Source organism: Sorghum bicolor, chromosome 1 (genome assembly GCF_000003195.3).
Source record: "Sorghum bicolor cultivar BTx623 chromosome 1, Sorghum_bicolor_NCBIv3, whole genome shotgun sequence".
Taxonomy (NCBI): domain Eukaryota; kingdom Viridiplantae; phylum Streptophyta; class Magnoliopsida; order Poales; family Poaceae; genus Sorghum; species Sorghum bicolor.
This window is the reverse complement of record NC_012870.2, coordinates 17,955,483-17,974,735: the sequence shown is the minus strand read 5'-3', so window position 1 is coordinate 17,974,735 and position 19,253 is coordinate 17,955,483. Positions and strand designations below refer to the sequence as shown.

Below are 19,253 nucleotides of genomic sequence, written 5' to 3'. Positions count from 1 at the left end.
TGGGCTCTAAACCTCGTTTGAGTCATTTCTGAATAAAAGACGTTTTTAATATTTTTGTCCTCCAATATTTTCTCTATATATTGTACGTACTTCAGAGAGTTAACTCATTCTCCTTTGAGTAGTGAGAAACCAGTAGAGAATGACAATATTTGGAGCTCTAATTGAAGAAGCTGTTAGAGGATTTTTTTTTCCACCAGTCTCTATTTCTATCAATGGAAGGATGTAAAGAGACTCTAGAGTTGTTCCTATAGTTTGGAACCAGAGCAATTTGATATTGAGGAAACATACTTCAATACAAGAAGCCCCACAAGAAAATGCTTCTACGAAGGATCCTCGTTTTTCTTTTTTCCTTTTTGCAAATCTCGACACAAACACTTACAGTTACATACAAGCATGTACATTCATCCCAATAAATACATGCACACACCATATCTCTATGAGCATCTCTTTTCATAATGTAATGCCTTCTCATTTTTCATTTTAGAACCCTCGTCATACTCTCCGAAAGACCTCGTCAAACAGTACAGGTCTTCGAGCTGGATAAGAAGTTTCGCACATGGCATATAGGCGCAACTTCTACTTTGATCAGACTTTCCACAAAATTACATCGTCCAACACTACACTCTCCTAACCCCTAGCCTCCAAGCCCCAACCTACCTCATCACCAGAAAAAAAGAACGAAAATCCAAAAACAACCCCACTCGTCCAAACAGATAGAGATATTCGATAGTGTGCACTAATACAATTGCCACCTTTGGTCGAAAATAGGATGGAAGGCCAACGAAAATCTCAAAACAACGCCAATCATCCTTAGTATCCGCTGAAATCGACCAACGATGAATAAGATTTGTTCTCATCGTTCGAAGTGGCAACCGTTCTTCTTGTTTCTTGGTTTCCAGACTTCTGTGTAGTGGTCGCCCTGAAACCAGCCATCTCGTTGATTTCTGACCTCCTGCGCCTTGCTTCCTCCGCATCTCCTTCCCAGCATGTCTCCGCAAGTAATTCCTGAGCTTTATCTATATTCTCCGACATAATAAGATCATCTTTTTGCAGCAGCACAAGGTACACCTGGTCTGCTGCAGCTTTTCGGATCTGTAAGATTGTAGAGTATTTGAGCACAGCTGATCCTTGTGTCAAGTTCTGCGTTCTCAGACAAGAAATGATAAATGTTACCTTGGGGTATCTGTGGCCTAGGAATGTGAGGAGTTGAGAAAATGCCTTAGTGCAAGTTCCATCTGACTGTGAAGAAATGTATCCAAGGATTGAGAGACCTGCACATAACTTTGTGAAATCCTTGGATCCCTTCAGCTCAGAGCCCACCGAATCTACCAGTCCACTGTAGAACTCACTGTACCCCTGTTAAATGTGTTAAAAAAAACATAAGGCATAAGAAAACATTGTAAATATAACTATGAAAGCGAGCAAAGTGTTCTTTTGGCAGTAAAAGCATTTGATCAACATGAGATAACTAAGTTTCTAGATGTAGTATTATTCCCTGTACAGTTAAGGTTGAAATTTTAAGTTATTGAAGATTGTACTAACAACAAATGGTACATTAATCTTTTGATGTTATCAGATGATGATGCCCAACTTTTGTAAGGTTCCATTTGTAGCCTAACGGAAATCATCTTCGCTTATCTGCAACTAGATGTTCATTGCTGAAGTAAACTCACCTCCTTGTTCAAGAAAATCTTTTTACTGAAGAGAGCCTCAATAGTCTGCAAATACAAGGCTATTGTTAGATCTAAAAGATCTTTTTTTTTTACAAAAAAATGTGCCATTAGAATGTCATGTTTTGGAGATATGCCACTACAATTCACGATTTCACATATCTGGAACCATAGCACTATAATTTCCTAAAAATAAAATATGTATAACATCAAATGTGGGAGAAAAGAGAATGCGGACTCATGTGTACTTCACTATTTCAGACCATGAAACAAAACTGAATTAGCAGCACCAGTCATAATGACATAACAATAAATAGATGAGTTTGAATGTAGAAAAAATTACATCAATTACTACTGAAGGGGAGCACATCTATTAGATACACAACCACAAAAAAGCTTTCAAAGCCCTGTGCTAACAGTACATCGACAGTAAATACTTTATTGGACGCCTAGCCACAATATAGCATTTACACGCAACATATTAAAGATTTAGGCTCAAAAATATAATGTCATTAGACAGTGTAGATAAGCCTTTATTACCTTCAATGTGGGAGTAATTACACGATCACATTTCTGGTAGTGCTGGAGGACCCATAGAAGATCAGAACTCAATAGATACTCTCTACTTTTCCCTTCACAATTAGTATTGATGTCTGAATCTTGGAGATACCCTACCAAAGCTGTCGTTGAAGCTTTTTTCAAAGACTCCTGCAATCCACCTGTAGAAATCACGAGCCCTGAGAGCACAGACTTGCTATAATAGCTGACCTGAAGAAGTTTCACCAATCGTGGATATGATACAGTAGGAACCTAAAGGTAAAATGTCAACGAGTTAATAACACCACCACCAAGTCATATAATATCTACAAATTGGCGACAGCATAATCCATGTTGTAAATAATTATTAAGGCAATATTTTGATTTTCAGAAGGCAACTATTCGTTCATAGAACATGCACTTATAGGTCAAATACTCAAATTCCATTACTTTAGATTCAAACCCCATTTTGAACATGACTATGGTTTCTGGAGCAAGAGAACTAATCTGGTGAGATACTGGGCAATATCAAAGTTAAAGGCAGAATAGGTAGCTCTCACTAGTCATAACAAACCAGTGCCAAAACTAGATCTCATTTTGTTCCATGAGTTCTCACAATCACTTACCGCCCACTCCAAATCTGTGCTGTTGGGAATAATTTCTTCCAGCAGTTCCCTGTGTGGTATAAATGGGATGAGGTGTTCCTGGTGGTACAGAATTCTCTGCAGGGTCTTGATAGCTATTTCTCTCATCTTATCTATTTTCTCAACTGCTTGTTTTGCAATTCCTGCTACCAGATCCTGTGCAATGCCAGAATCAAATAGCCGGTGTGCAGTACTACTTGCATTTACTTCCATATCACCCAGTTCAGACTCATGGCCAGTGGCTGATGCTGCTCTCAATGCAACAATATCTCTCTTGCAGAGGATGAAGCTGCAGCGTACTAGTGCATCCATTGCTGCTTCACGTACCCAAGAACCCACATCTCCTCTGTTGTCCACAGCATAATCGTCGAGTGCTCTAAATAAAGCTCGCACGACATAATCTTTTATGTATGCATATAGAGAATCTCCACCATTTGAGCTCTGATCAAAAGATGCTGTTAGCGTATCGCAAACCGAAATTAGCCCCCTAACAGAGTTCACACGTGCTTCAGCATCAGGGTCATCAGGCTTATCCTACAAAACAGATCACACCAGAGTTTTATTTCCAGTGTTAAAACAACAGCAACAAAAAGAAGGTAGGCGGAATAACTTCTCTATTGCTGTAGGCTGTGCTTATACAACAATGAGTGTACATGCAAGGAAAGAATAAAGAAAATCCTCTAATGTCCTCTAACCTGGCGTCCTGGCCTAATTAATACAGGCTATAAAAGTACATGAAGATATGATCTTCTATTAGGACCAGTAATGACTGAGATAGCAAGGCCAGTAATGGCTAGGATAATGTCATTCTAACAGTAACATCTTATGCTTTATCTTCTTTTAATTTAATAGGTAATTCCATTACCTCAATCGTGCATGAGCTACAGAGTTTACTCATGACAGGCATCCATTTCAACATCAAGAATTTGTATGGTAATATTCCAAGGGCCAGCGCAGCTCCTCGTCTTGCAGCCACATTTGGGTCATCTAGAAGTGCCACATATTTTGAAATAATATCACTTGCAATTTTTTCACCAGAAGATACCAGGTATGTTGGAATAAAATGCTTCAATGCCTCAACAGCAGCACACTGGACAAATTGACAATGAAAATATTCAGTCTACAAACATAGATGGCTAGTACCATATTAGTACAGCATCCGGAAAGTACAGGTACACAAACAAAAAGGAGATTGATGATGATGACATAACGAATGAATACGAGTAAGATGATAGTACTGGGGGGCACTCTGATTCAATGCACATCGAGAGAAAAGTAAACTTTCACCTGTATTTGAGAATTGGGATGCCTCAAATTCTCATTAAGGGTTTCCAACAAACTTTTCTTCGTCTTGTCATTCAAGGATATCCCAGCTATAGAAATGCATGAAATGAATCGAGAAACAGCAGAGCGCATGATCTCTCCTCCTTTGCCCCGATAAAGGCGCGCTTTTTCGATTGCAGGAACAATACCTGCCAAAGCTTTCTGCATGTCTAAAAAATAAAGATAAAGGAGCAAGGTCACTTTCCAGGTAAGCAGCTTAAAAGTTAAAACGTTAAAATGATAAGTATCGCAAAAGTGTAAGGAATAATATGTATGACAATTCCACCATTTACCTGTAGTAAAGGTAAAACCTAGCTGGTACAACTTTAAAGCAACCTCGCCAGCAGCTAAAGTGGCTCCATGTCGAGTACACAAGTCCGATGATAGAGTGCACGGAACTAACTTTTCAAGGGCATGTCCAGCAAAGTAATCCATATCATATTGTACAAGCAAAGAAAGCGCCTGAGCTGCCAGCTCTCTTAAGCTTTTCTCCTAGAAAGGAAGAGAAATCAGCCTAAACAATGTATTGAAACATAGCAAGTATCATCTCCTGTGTCAAATTTATGAAAAACAATGGCCCAAGAGATTAATTGTCACTAAAGCGCAGCACAAGTGGGAGAAGAGGGGAGAAAACTTTAAAAAATGTAAGATAAAGTTTGATGAAAGGCAGTACAAAATTGGCGTCATAAGACGAGAAAAAAAAAGTAGTTTAATTGCTGCAGCGATAATATACAGAAGTTTTACTTTTAAAAAATAATATACAGAAGTATCACTACAGGAAATTTACATCGCTAATGATTTTAAATTCAGTTTCCCAAGTCCAGTTCCAGGTAAGGAGTGCAGAAACTCAAGAAGTTAATAGGAATTGCGGCACAGGTAAAAAGTGTGGAAACTGGAAACACTGAAAATGCATTCTCATTCAAACCATAAATAATTGCAGAGTATGTACCCAGTGAGTTATTTTATTGCAAAGTAGCTCATCTGCAAAAGGATAAAGATACTCCTTGTACTGAGCAACAGAAACAGCAACATTCAGATAAGAGTTTGATCGGGAAGCCAGTGCAAAGTAATCTGTTGTATTCACAATATCAATGCCATGTGGAAAAGTTCCCTGTCTTCCAACATTCTCTTGAAAGGCAGCAGAAGCAGCTCTTCTGCAATTAACCTACCATCACATAGACAATAAGGATCAGTAAGATAAATAATGTAGTCAAAATAGTATGGGACCAGAAGTACAGAACATCTGGGTGCAACAAATGTAAATTAGAATAAGCTTGCCTCTCGATCATAACAAGCAACTGTTAGAAGGTGGGGAGCAAGTTGTTCCAAGACAGCCTTCATATCATAATTGGTATAAGCTCGACCAAATGCCCAACATACATATGCTGCTGCATCTCTTACATGTGACCCAATGCTATGTGGACCTCTTCGTACATCATAGTGTAGAGCCTGCGTCATGAAATCAATTGAGACAGTAAGCTTATCTTACTGAACCAGCACTAAACATATAAATACTTAATTGTCTTAGAAATTAAAATGTGTTATCAAATATAGGTAACCATATAAGATATGTGGCAGATTGAAATCAACACCATGGAAACAAGCCATGAGCTAACTATTCAGAAACATTCTGTTTGTTAAGCAAACATTGCAAAAAGAAATAAAGGAAAGGACATTGTGCACCTTTACTATAACAGGAACAACATCAGGAAAGCTAGAAGGCAACAATAACCCTCTCCGAGCAAGTTCAGCCAAGGCTAAACAGCCTCCATGCCAGGAGCCATCACCCTTCATAGTTCAAAAGGCATAAGTTATTGCATTAGTGATACAGAGCTGAGCAAACTAGCAGTTTGCCAAGCTTAAGATAAACTGAGATATATCTATAAACAACCAAAGGATGTTATGAAGTCCATAAGTTATACACAGACCTCCCCAGGAGAAAAAAGTTGCAAGATTGATGATAGCACTTCTTCCGACAATGCAGGTGTTAAACGTGCAGTTATCCTACCAATTCCTTTGGCAGCAGACCACCTTACAATTGTATCCTGACACAGAATCAAAGAGCATTTGCCTTTCAAAAACAGCAGTGCTTGAGACTAAATGGGAAAGATGAATAACTAACAACTTATTCCCTTAATGCAACTTCATCTGGGATGACAAATGCTAGTAATTGCATTTCATGGCCCAATAATACTTTGGTATTTTAACATGCAAAAAATCATAGTAGCAAGTAGGCCAGACTCCCTACTGTTTTCCTAAGAAAGTACATGAAACAGTGAGTCATGATTTCAAATTGTGTACATAAGTTCTCATATACACAGTTTTGAGAATTTATTTCATTTCAGATACCACCATTGCTCCTGCATTCATGTCCTTAGAGTGGGAGGCAGTTGTGTTGTTTGAAGCAACCCTGTTCACAAATCATAGTAGCATACAGGAATCTACACAGAAAAGTTTCACCAACTCGATTCTAAGCAATCAAACCAAGAATTGATTAATAAATGGATTTAAAGTTCAGTAATACTGATGAATAATTCTAGAAGTTCAAACAATAAAAGGCTCTGTGTGTGTGTTTTATTTTATGTACTCCCTCCATTCCAAATTGTAAGTTGTTCTAGCTTTTCTAGATACATAGCATTTTGCTACGCGTCTATACATAATGTATGTCTACATGCATAGCAAAAGCTATGTAATCAGAAAAGCCAGAACGACTTACAGTTTGAAACGAGGGAATATTTGTTAAGATTTGAAATGCAGTGGAGGTAGACTGGCAGGTGAAGGTCCTTGTAGGGAAAAGAGGATATAAGCCGGCAAGCAAAGAGAGAGAAAGTAACAAAATGGGGTACAATACAAGCAATCATATAACTGTAAATATTACCACCACGTTCTGGAAAATAAAATCAAAATTTTACATCATAATATCAGGATAAGAACATACTGAATCCCTCAGACCAGTCAATAGCAAGTCGATAATCTCTTCTACTATTTCTGGAACATCCATATCTTCTTCCAAAAAACACATGCCTATATGATCAATATTAACTCGTGCGTTTGATCCACTTGAATACACTTCTCCAGCTGTATAACTTGAAAGGTTTGCACCCAAGGAACTGCTAATTGCCTGCATCAGGTCAAAACAGTGAGCCCTGTGGTAGAAATTCCCCTTACAAGCTACAAAGCATAGAAGACTAGACTGAAGAAACAAATCAAAATATGAAAACATTCTCATAAAAGAAAATGTAAAACATGTAACAAATTATTGATTATTTCGTTCTTTTGTTAGTCATCTGCGGAACTCACACGAACAGTCAATAAAGCAGGTGGCATTGTTAAAGGCACGATGTGCTTTGGATGAAGTTTAGTTTACTGCCACCTAGCTGATACATTTACATGATTATGCCAATGCGCCAAGACAATTTATTGGCATCTGCTTAATTCTCACCAGATTCAAATACTGAGAGTACTGTATTCTCCGATGTAGAATCCAGCATATACGTGAACTTCCTTCCAGAAATAAATACAAAATATTGACAAGTTGAAGTGTTTCTATGCAAAAAAATCACCCAAAATTGACTTCTGACAGATTGTAACTCAAAAAGAACTCCCATTATTAATCCCAATAAGAAATTAAGAATTAGTACTTTGTATTGAAAATGTTTAATCAAGACACCTTCCATGAGAACTTTACTGTTCAGAGTCAGCAGATCCTATCAGCAGTTGTGTACTCTAAATAATCCAGCTATGAATGTTTCCTTAACAGATCAGGAATTGGAGCTCCAGCATAGTACAGAAGCTCTTCAGAACTGATACTCTATGAGTGGTTCGCATATCTAAATCTGTTGAACAGTTTTCCATGATCTGGATATGATTTGGAGTTCTACATGGTGCATACAATATAATCAGACTGCAAGAACATGTCAGTCAGATGTCCTAATAAATTTCAGGAGACCTATGTACTGAAACAAAAGTATCAGGTACTGCAACAATAAACCACTTTTACCTCATACTAAATGTCCTATTAACTTTACAAGGACACATGCATGTAACAAACAATCTAGATGCTCTGTGTGCGCCAAAAAAAAACGATTTCTTAAGCACCATATGGTTGGGTTTTTCATATTCAAGTCAAAATATGAGTCATGATTGTGAAATACTGAGACCTATTTATAACAACAATAAGAGATTGAAAACCTTATACCGCCATGATGGCGAACGTGGAGGCAAGCTAATGAGAGCAACTCTCTGGGCCAGTTTCACCAGGAATTTTCTAAGAAGTGGACTCCTGGCTGAGACATTAGTCTTCATCACAATTGAACAATCACTCCAAGTACCAGAAACAGCATCATGCAGTGCTCTACGGTTACCAATCTGCAAGAAGAGGCAAAAAGAAGACATCAAACTAAATTAACGATATGTAATCGTGAAAGCAAATGCTCATATATATTCCCTGTTGACAACCACAAAAGAGAATCATGTGTGTAACAGAACTCCTATTAAGAGAAAATGAAATAGAGAAACTACAGGTCTGAAGGAAAAGATATATCCACCACATGTAGAGAATATTTAAAAACTGAAAAAAATAAGACACATACAAACCTTAAATATTGATGCTAAAGCTTCCACTATACCAATGGATCTAAATTGATCGACAAAGTCATCTGTTACAGACAATAACATCTTGTGTGCCCAGTCCATAAAACTGAAAATAAAGAGAAGCAGGAGAACTCAAAACATTGCCCAATGCAATGTTGAATAGAAGTACAATGAAATGGTCGAGTGTTTGATATTGATGTTCAATAAATCTTTGTTTTAGTGATAATGGTAATCCTTCAGTGATAGGATTCCTTCGAAGGTACAGTTACTACAGCAATTTGAAACAAAAATGAATGTGAGTTGTACAAAAATAATTGTAAGAATCACCTGCTGAAAGCCTTTGCCATGTCAGGACGAGTCAAGAGCCTTGCAAGCAATAATCCTGACATCCTTCTCATTGGACCAGAACTGGAGAGATAATCCTTACAGATGTCCAATATTCTTGTCACCAGTGGAACGACCTCAGGCCCATCCACGTTATCAGCAGTAGCAATGCTTGTATCCACAGTGGATATGTCAAATGGGATCAGGACCAGTATATAAAGCCACAATAGAACAACACATTTAGTCTCCATTTCTCCTGTGCTCTCTTGCCTAAGAGCAGTGGCCGAACTCATTGTATGACACTTCTCAAGGAGAGCAACTGCGAGCTCAAGATCTGAAACCTGGTGAGGGAAGAATCTGATGACACTCTTGTACCCGCACACTGTGACAAGGGTGTAGATGATGATACACAGAGGCTTGATAATGTCAAGGAGTTCATCAGTACCAGCACCAAGTTCCATTGTCTTTGACCGAACCAACGACATAAGTGGTGAGACAATGTTCTCCAGGTATGGCTCTAGTAGTTGACCCTCTTCTTGATATTTGTCCATCTATTGCTCAACAGAAAAGATAACATTTATCATGGAAGCTCTTAAGCATGATAGTTTTGGCATAAAGTCATTTCAATCATTCACTTAAAAAAGTCCGTTCAAAGATTGATGCTCTACAAATACTAACACTGGATATATGGAAATAATACGTACAGATTTTTCTTAAAAGTGCTTTCATAATAGCACAACTTTACTATGTTTTACAAACATAATATTACTGAAAGTAGTGGCCAAAGTTGCACTCAGGAGACCATGTTGATGTCTAATATATCGTTCATCTGCGAACCAAGTAAAATCAATAATCCCTCCATTCCAAAATGTAAGGTGTTTTGGTTCTGTTCTAAGTCAAATATCTTCAAGTTTGACAAAGTTTATAGAAAAAATGTAGCAAAATCTACAAAACCAAATTAGTTTCATTAAATCCAGCATTGATTTTTCTATAGTTTATTTGCTTGGTGCTGGACAGTTCCTATGTTTTTCTATAAATTTGGTCAAACTTGAAGATGTTTGACTTAGAAAAACTTGATAAAACACCTTACATTTGGAACAGAAGGAGTATAACTCTTTACACTTAAAGTCAGAAATAGGATGGCTGGGTATTATCTAAATATATCAGTTATTTTCCTAATGCTAATAGTTTCCACATCATGTGGAACTTTGCCTCTTACCTTTTTCTATAGAGGTGGTAATAGATCAGTCATAACTCTCTCACAGAACCTTTTTTTTACCAGGGAAAGCAGAATGTAATTCCTAAACAACATATCATTCTAGGACATAGGATTGATTCATGTAAGTCATTTGTACCTCAGCTCAGCTTTTGCTATCCTATATTAGCAATAAAATGTGCATTCACAGATTAACCTCAACCAAACAGTTTAAACTTCCTCCTAGACGACTAAAAGGTTGCAAGATATTGTACATCATATCTTCGAATTTGGCTGTTGTGCATTTAAAAGCAGACGCTAAAGCAGATTATATCATTCAAAATAACCAAACAGAAGTCAATGTTGCTCTCAGAGCTACACACTCTTCTCTCAGAGATCTAAGGTTCACCGGCAGGGGGCATTTGGATATAGGGAGAAGAGAAGTTTGCTTACGATAGAGCGGATCCTGTGGACATCGGCGGATTCGGCAACGCCGCCGCCGGCGACGATGCTGCGGAGGATCGCGGAGACCAACTCCCACTCCTGGAGGAAGTACCTGCGCAGGACGACCTCCTTGGAGTCGTGCTCATCGTCACCGACGGCGGTACGATCAGCGGAGGCTCCGGCATCAGCAGGGGATCCCGTGGGCTCGGACGGGGCGGGCGTGGCGGCATTAGATGCCCAAGCAGCGGCTGCGGCGGCGGTTTCCTCCATAGCCGGAGCTCGGGGTGGCTGTTCGACTGGTGGCAGTTTCCGTGTTTGCAGTCGGAAGGCGTCTTTCGGTATTCACCTTGACACGAAGAGTCGAAGACTAGCCGCCCTTCTGCGAACTGTCTCCCATAGTCCCTTGGACGAAGCAGCCTCCTCACCGTCGGAGCGATGCGGCGCGGCGCCTCCGGCCGGCCGTCGGGCACGGATGGCTCAGACTTTTCCTACCGCATGGTCGTCGAATCCCGTAAGCATCCACCGCCCAGACCCCCCAAAGCCTCGCTTCCAACGCCTCTCTTATAACCTCGCAATTTTGCAGGGTACCAGAGGGTCGCCGATGGCAGATCCCGCCTCGCGCGCCTCATCCTCGTGCAGGTGACGGCAAGCTTGGCTCCTGGACTGGCTCCTCCATCTCTTGCCGTTGTTGGCGGTTGTTGATCTGATGAGTGTCTATGGTGGTTTGCTCCTACAGGCGCTGCACCTAGTGGTCGGAGGCGCGCTTCTGTTGCTGTCGTTGTCCAAGGGGGCGGCGGTGAACAAGTTCGCCGTGCTGTCCGTGGCCGCGGGATTCGTGGCTATAGTGGTTGGGGAATTAGGTGATATTGCTGTGTTAACCTCAATTCTGCTAGTTCCATACTTCCTTATTTCTTCCACCAACAAAAAAGAACTAGGTCGACCTAGATCTTGAGCCTCGAGTGAAGAAAACCACAATAGGAGATTACAACTTTTCAAGTCTTAAGTTCAATATAAAAGGATACTTGGCACTGATAAAAAGAAGAGGTGTCAACTAGAATGTCATGGGCAGTGAAATATGAAATTCTACGTCAGTTGTCAATTTTTCATTGACGGGCTTCTCGGTTTCTGATTAGTAAGATAGGAGAGGGATTTTTTCAATACTCTTGCCATGGATTAAGCATTCTGCTGTAGTTTGCCAGAATAAGCAAGCTGGTATACTATCATCTTGCTCTCTTTGTCGACACCATTCTTTTTTTTTCTGTAAAAGTGGACACCATTCTATTAGGATCAGCTGGTAGTCTTTAAAGCTTACCTCATTATGGACCTTCCAAACCAACCATTATATTATATAAATCTCCACATATAAGCTTCAAACTTTCTCTAGATGCCTTTGGCATATGGGCTTTTAAAGAAATAACACCCCCATTCATGTTTTCCTCAAAGGATATCCTTTTTCCAATGCCATATCAATCATACTTTGTCGGATTATTGATTCATTCTAGCTGATGTTGTTATTTGGTTATTCATCACAGGGCGAAGGCGGACTATGGCAGTGCTGCTTCGGCTTTACACAAGCTTGTCATCAATTGCGGTTGCATTCTCTGTGACGTGCATTATCCGGTCAGAGTTGTTCTTGAAGGTTTGGGTTATGAAATTCAGAATCTCGCTGTTTTGCAAGTCATGAGAGTGGAGATGTATATCTTGCAAGTTTATTATTTTTCTGCCTCTTGATGCCATCCAATTAAAAACATGAGCTCGGCCTTCATTTTTGAAATGAAACAGGTTGTCTCATTAAGATCGTTACTTCATTTAGATTGCAGCTTAAGCAGCAATTATAGTCTTATTGTTCTCACTTTAGTCCTGCCAATGGGGTTAATTAATGACTTAACAGAATTGTGCTCATTCTCAAGAGTCAAGATGGGCATTGCATAGTGCAACTGTGAATTAACAAAACGTGCAGTACAAATTTTGCAAATGGTACCCTTTTGTAGAACCTTTAGAGGTAGGTAACCCCAAGTTGAAGTCCCACCTGAGGAGTACGTTTGCAAGAATGAGACACAAAAGTATCGAAATAAAGTAATGACCTTCAGCCTGCATGGGTAGTGTTTGATACCAAGTTCAATGCAACATGGGCTTGGCTTGATGTGAATCTTCTTAAACGAGGGGTGTCCAGGACTATCTAGAATGTTTGTTTTTAAGTTAGATGTAAATGTAAGAATTGTCCATGATTTCATTCAATTTTGGATCTGGCTTTATGATACTGCTGAATAAACTAATCGAGCATTAAGTGGTGGCTCCATTTTGTTGGTGTAACACTCACCAACAAAAAAATTGATTCGGGTGTCAAATCAGCACAAAAGAGAAGGCAAAATTACCTCTAGTACTGAATGTGTTGGTAGTGAATCCATGTTCCCAAAACTATGTCACCAGATATAAGGCCGACAAATTGAGGCCAACTTCATCTTTGGGATAATCCAGCTATGAGGAAGCTGGATTCTCCACATTGAGTAAGGACAGAGCATCAGCATCACATTAGATTTGACAAGTTCGGCAGAAGAAAAATATCTGTAGATAGATCAAGGAAAAAGGATGGATGATATTATCTCGATCAGTGCGAAAGATCATTCCCTTTCATTGTCATGCCCATACCCCCGCAGGTCGAGTTTTCATTGTCATGCCCACATGGCTGAAGTAGTTTACTGGTATAACATGATACCCATATCTTAATCTTAATAATTCCACCAGCAATAACTCAGGCAGATTTCATCCTGAAAGTACCTGTCATGTTTGTGCCATTATTCCAGTGTTAGATAAACTTGAATTAATCTTAGGTCTTAGTCAATTTGAGGCATTTTGTTTTCTTTTGCTTTCGTTCCTCCTGGGTTGTATGAATTAGTCTTTTGCTCTATGAAGTGATAATTATAACAAGCATTGTGGGAGATGACATCAGCTATTTGCATTTGGTTGTTGCCTAGGTTATGAAGCAAAACACAGAGGCCATCACAAGCTATGAAATGCTTGATGCTGTTCGTGTTGCTCTTGGTAAGTTATAGCTAAATCTCTTAAGTTATAGTCAAAGTATTTGTTGCTAACTTTTGTGGTCTGCGTTCCTTCACCGTGCTAGGTATCCTGCTGCAAATGGTGGTTATAGCTACAACTACCAGACTCCTGCAGAATATGTCTCCTCCCAAGAGAGCTTCATGAATGCTGTGACATTTTAGTTTTGTTTCCATTAGAAAGGGTACAAACTTCGAGTTAAATACCGGCCAAGTGCAATAGTCTCGTAATGAAGCTGGCAACTGGTGTACAACTTTGTCAGCAATCATGGGTTATTTGTTTCCTCTTTCCTTTTTCCTTTTTTTTTACTTCTTCCCTTTTGCTGGGTATGAAAAATTTGTAGTGGTTGACGTGCTTTGCGAGCTAAAGGCTAATGGAGCATGTGTTGGTAATCTCATTTTTCATGTTTGTGTCCATGTTTCTGTTGCGCTGGAAGTTGCTACTCACCAAGTTCTTTCATGTGCTGAATTCAACTCTCGGCAACTGGTACCTGTTCGGTGGGGTAGGGGGGGGGGATCAGTCTGGACTATTTCCATGCCACACTTACGTGCACCCTTTAGGCCTTGTTTGGATGTTATCGGATTCACCTCAATCCACATGTGTTGGAGTGGATTAGGGTGTAATTTAGTTCAAGTTCCACTCCAATCCACCCCAACACATGTGGATTGATGTGAATCCGACTACATCCAAACAAGGCCTTATGGATTTTTCATACATAGACGTTTACATGCATTTAACGAATAAGAGAATTGGAGTTTTTGTTCAATTGTTTCTCTTAAATTTAAGCGATAGTCACATGCGTTGGATACTTGGATGCATGTGTATGGACATGGTGTGTGCTCATGAGTGCCATGGAACCGTCCTATTGATTTTTTTTTTCCATGTTTCGATTGTGGGGTTGTTTGGTTCCTGGCCACTAGCAGCCATGCAAGTTGTGGTGCCGTCACAGAAGTGTGGCGGAGAAAAAGGCTGCGACAACTGTAGCTAAAATTAGCGCTGACGGGGAACCAGAACCCACCAACTGTATCTTGCTGAAAGCCCAAGATAACCATCCAAGTGTCACCTGCAGAGTGCAAACTGTCGATGAGAATGCCAATAATTCTGTCGATATCTTTGGTTGTCGTGTCTGTTGTGCAAATATGAATCGATATAACCTGTAACTACTCTCCATTTCCTGTGTTCATGCCTACAGGCTACAGTGAATCTGCGGTCGAATGGAATGTCGCCCATGGAAATCTGGATCTCCTGACATTCTGCTGGTACCGACGAGCGCTTGGCCTTTTGGAAGTTTGGATAGGCTTCGGTGTGTGTAAAGTGTACTCCCTCTCCACAAAATAATGTAATTATGAACGTGTCCGTCGAATAAGTTCAAGTTTGAACAAGTTTATACTAGTAAATAGTAGTAGTATTTATGTCTCCAAATAAATCTATAACTAATTTAATAGTAATTTTTTTATCATAAATGTTAATATTTTTTATATATGGATCTAGTTAAAGTTCAAATTGTTTAATTTATCAAAAGCCTAGTTATTCGAACCGGACTGGACCGGCGGTTCGACCGGTAAAATACCGAACCGGAGCCTTCACCGGTCCGGTTCACCTTAGAGGATCGGAATGCAATCGAACCGGTGAAAACCGGTTGAACCGGCCGGTTTTCTGGTCAAACCATTGAACCGGGCGGTTTTATGCGAACCGGTGATGTTTTGAGTTTTTTCAAAGTTACCTCTCTGGATGTTCAGAACGACATGGTCTACTCAGGGGTATTCATGGAAATTGCATCTTTAGGGCTTCTTTTGGCGCTGGGCGGCTTGGGGAGGGAAATGTCTGTTGTTTGTGTTCATGATTGTCTTTTTAGCATGAACTTGTTTGGAACTTTGTTACCAGTTTATCACGGCATCATGCATGTTGTTATTTTTTGTATTAAAGAACCTGTGAGGTTGTGTTGCTGCCTTGCTAGCCATGAGCCCGTGACTGTTTTTATGAACTATGAATATGAAATTATGAACTATGTGTTAAGCTGAAAGCTATGTTATCAATATCGATATTCTTCACTGCTTCACTTTGTGTTTATAATATATTAAGAACATGTCGTTGCATTTGCATATATATATATATATGGTAGCGCTATTCTACATCCTAGGTGTAGAATATTATTCTACACCGCAAGTCAAAACTAACCTGAAAATAATACTAAGCAGTACTGAACATCGTTCAGTATCATCCAACACTACACCTAGGACCATGAAATACTGAACAATACTGAAACACAAATACTCAATGATACTGAATTCTGCTCAGTATAACAGTTTGGTGTAGAATAATATTCTACACCTAGGATGTAGAATAGCACTTGTATATATATATACCGGTTTAATTATTTTGTGGCCGGTTCGATTTGTCCGGTTCAAAACAATCGAACCGGCGGTTCAACCGGTTCCTAACGATTGGACCATTGAACCATTGAACCGACGGTCTCGCCGGTTTGATTTCCGATCCGGTCCTAAAAACTATGATCAAAAGGCAAAAATTGCATTTTGTTGTAAACGGAGGGAGCAGTCATTGCACAGTAGTTATAGTACCCGAACCAGTAAAATAGATCCGTTTTATTCGTTTGGCTGATAAGCCATGGCAGGAAATTGTTGGCTGATTTGTTGTTGGCTGATTTGTTGTGAGAGAAAAACACTGCTGAATAGCTGGTAGATTCGGCTGATAAGCTCAAGCGCCACTACTTGTCTTTCATCATCAATCTACTGACAGCAGAGTGTGTTCCTGTTAATTTGAATGGTACAAACACATTTCCTGATTGAGTACCAGTTGCGAATATCAAAAGGACTCCAGACTCAACTTTAGTATCCAATCTGATTCGGCACGGTCTTCTGCTCGTCGCACCAGTACTTAGGCCTTGTTCCCAAAAAATTTAAGATTCTTCATCACATCAAATTTTGCGGTACATGTATAGAGCATTAAATATAGATAAAAAAGATAACTAATTGCACAGTTTATCTGTAATTTACGAGACAAATCTTTCCCCGTCACATCAAACTTTGCGGCACATGCATATAGCATTAAATATAGATAAAAAAACTAATTGCACAGTTTACCTATAATTTACGAGACAAATCTTTTGAGGCTAGTTAGTCTATAATTAGACAATATTTGTCAAATAAAAATAAAAATGCTACAGTAGCAAAAATCCAAATTTTTTTGCGAACTAAACAAGGCCTTAGAAAAGTGAAGAACAACGCATAACAACAAATTAAAATCATGATTCTTCCATTGCACTGTCCGGACACGGGTGCAGCACACGACAATCAATCCGTGATTCTTCCATTTGCGGCTCTAAACAAATTAGGATCAGATGTGATCATTTCGACTACCGCTCTAATCTCAGACGACGACGACAGCAACAACACACACACAGAGGCGTATACGTACATATATATATAGTTATATACACAAGGCATCCACATGCATGCATGCTATACACGTGCATATAACACCGTACCCTACGATATTTGCTTGGCCATGGCGTTGACGATGGCGAGCGCGTTGGCCGTGAGGTGCATGGCGCCGGCGACGTTCCCCCGCACGGCCTCCCTGACGACGGCGGCCTGGCCACCCTCCACGCACATGTCGTCGTTCGTCATCGCGGCGCTCGCCCACGTCTGCACGCTGTTCACCTGGAACCTGACGCTCCTGCTGCTGCCGCTCCCGCCCTGCTGCCCGCTGCTGCCGCTCGGCTCCTCCTCCTCCTTCCCGATGCGCTCCATGGCCTCCACCGACTGCCGCAGCAGGCCCACGGCGTCCTCGAGCATGCCCACGCAGTCCTCCGCCGCCTCGGCCGCCACGGGGCTGCTCCTGCTCGCGCCCGCCGCCATCGCCTTCATCGCGGCCGTCGCCTTCCGCGCGCCGCCCAGCGTGACCGTCAGCGCGGCCAGCGACAGGCGCGCCGGGCTGGCCCCGACCTCCGCCGCGTACGGGGCCAGCGTCGCGTTGCACAGGGCCGGGTAGTCCGTCCCCGCGCACCACGACGCGATGAAGCCGCCGCCGCCGCCGCCGCCGGCTGTGGTGGTGGTGCTCGGGGTCGGCCGCGCCGTGACGACGACGGCGCCGCACCACCACGACCAGCAGCACGAGAGCGCGAGAAGAAACAACAGCAAGGCCCTGCTGCGTGCCATGGCGCCGCGCGTACGGTTTCTACGTGTTTTCTTACTGCTGCCTCCGGCTCTCTGACTCTCAAGTGGTGTGTAGAACCGGCCAGCGTCGAGTTTTATAGGGGCAGTCAGCACTCAGCAGCAGGACGATGAGGGCGCGGCCTGTACGTATGGCTGGCTCAACCGGCACGTCGTCTCTGGCCAGGATTGCCAGGATACGTAGTAGGCGACGCCGCCGGCGGCTGGCCTCTCCAGCCCTTTTCTGTGGGATGGCATAGAGGTGGAGGGTGCTCGGCTGCTCGCCTTTGATTCGCCGATCGATCGAGGCCGCAGCATGCACGTACGAACCGCTGATCGAGCCAACCTGAGCTGCTGGCGGGGAATTTGCGTGGCGTCTGGCCGTCAAGCGATCGATCGCGAGACGTACGGCGACGCCGACGCGCGGCCGGGGTCCCGGCCCGGGAATGCGGCTGGGGTGGCTGCTAGTCCGCCGCTACGAGAATACGGGATCACTGGAATTCATGACGACGGTGCTGCGCGCGGACGTGCCAAGGTTGGTGGTGGGGGCATCGTCGTGAGGTGATGACGTGAGGTTTCTTGCAGCTTGAGCCTCAGGGCAAGGGGGGGACCGAATCAATGGCGCTGGGCGTCTTCTGTTTCAGATCGCCATCGGCTGGCCCGGGGAAGGCAGGCCCGCAAGCCCACGTGCCGCACGGGCTATCCCAGCGGCTCAGCCAATGATTTCCTTTTCCCTCTCTCTCTCTACACACAGCATGAATCTTGATTGAGCTGTATCGTCTGTCGAGCGAAACCGTTAGCTAACGGCAAAACTGAACTGCAGTGGTACTAGCTCGGCACACTGCTCCTAGTTTTTTTTTTTTTGATGAAGCACACTGCTCCTAGTTGACATGGAGAACGGGAGAAGCTACCAGATATTTTATTTTCATTTTGCGAACACACTAGCAGATATTTTTCTTATTCTTCTTATTTAAATGCGTTGGCAGGCATATGCGATACTTCCATGGAAGACGAGTACAAACATTTTCGGGGACTGTTGCAAAAAAAAAAGACATTTTCCGGGCCCGTTTGGAGCCGAAACGGTTGCTGTAACATCTTAGATTTTTACGAAAACCAAAAATACGAGCTTTTTAAAATTTTCTTGTAATCTTGTGAAGCATATAGTTTTTAGATCTAAATCGATCCTAACCCGCAAACAAATCGTGGCATACATATAGATTTGTTTCTAGGTGAGTGCTTTTGTTCGTGAGTCGGTTTGGAGTTTAGTCTTGTTTAGGGTTTTGAGTTTCTTTTG

At 41.6% G+C, this 19,253-nt stretch overlaps 3 protein-coding genes across 3 annotated transcripts; 1 reads left to right on the top strand and 2 right to left on the bottom strand.

The window, feature by feature from the left end:
• Nucleotides 319-11,036, bottom strand: LOC8065185 (tubulin-folding cofactor D). The gene is made up of 17 exons (XM_021465238.1): nt 10,740-11,036; nt 9,095-9,642; nt 8,771-8,873; nt 8,366-8,542; nt 7,113-7,295; nt 6,103-6,219; nt 5,858-5,962; nt 5,453-5,623; nt 5,124-5,339; nt 4,468-4,666; nt 4,139-4,344; nt 3,717-3,941; nt 2,834-3,385; nt 2,211-2,480; nt 1,674-1,718; nt 1,174-1,356; nt 319-1,092 (listed from the first exon to the last, which is right to left on the bottom strand). Exons 1-17 carry the CDS (start codon nt 10,998-11,000, stop codon nt 811-813), a joined length of 3,843 nt encoding a protein of 1,280 aa, XP_021320913.1. The 5' UTR covers nt 11,001-11,036; the 3' UTR covers nt 319-810.
• On the top strand, nt 10,953-14,201 carry LOC8065870. The gene is made up of 6 exons (XM_002466921.2): nt 10,953-11,241; nt 11,314-11,369; nt 11,467-11,590; nt 12,263-12,369; nt 13,706-13,772; nt 13,855-14,201. The coding sequence occupies exons 1-6, from the start codon at nt 11,166-11,168 to the stop codon at nt 13,932-13,934; spliced, it is 510 nt and encodes a 169-aa protein (XP_002466966.1). The 5' UTR covers nt 10,953-11,165; the 3' UTR covers nt 13,935-14,201.
• LOC8065869 (21 kDa protein) lies at nt 17,034-18,216 on the bottom strand. The gene has a single exon (XM_002464351.2). The coding sequence runs from the start codon at nt 17,963-17,965 to the stop codon at nt 17,294-17,296; it is 672 nt and encodes a 223-aa protein (XP_002464396.1). The 5' UTR covers nt 17,966-18,216; the 3' UTR covers nt 17,034-17,293.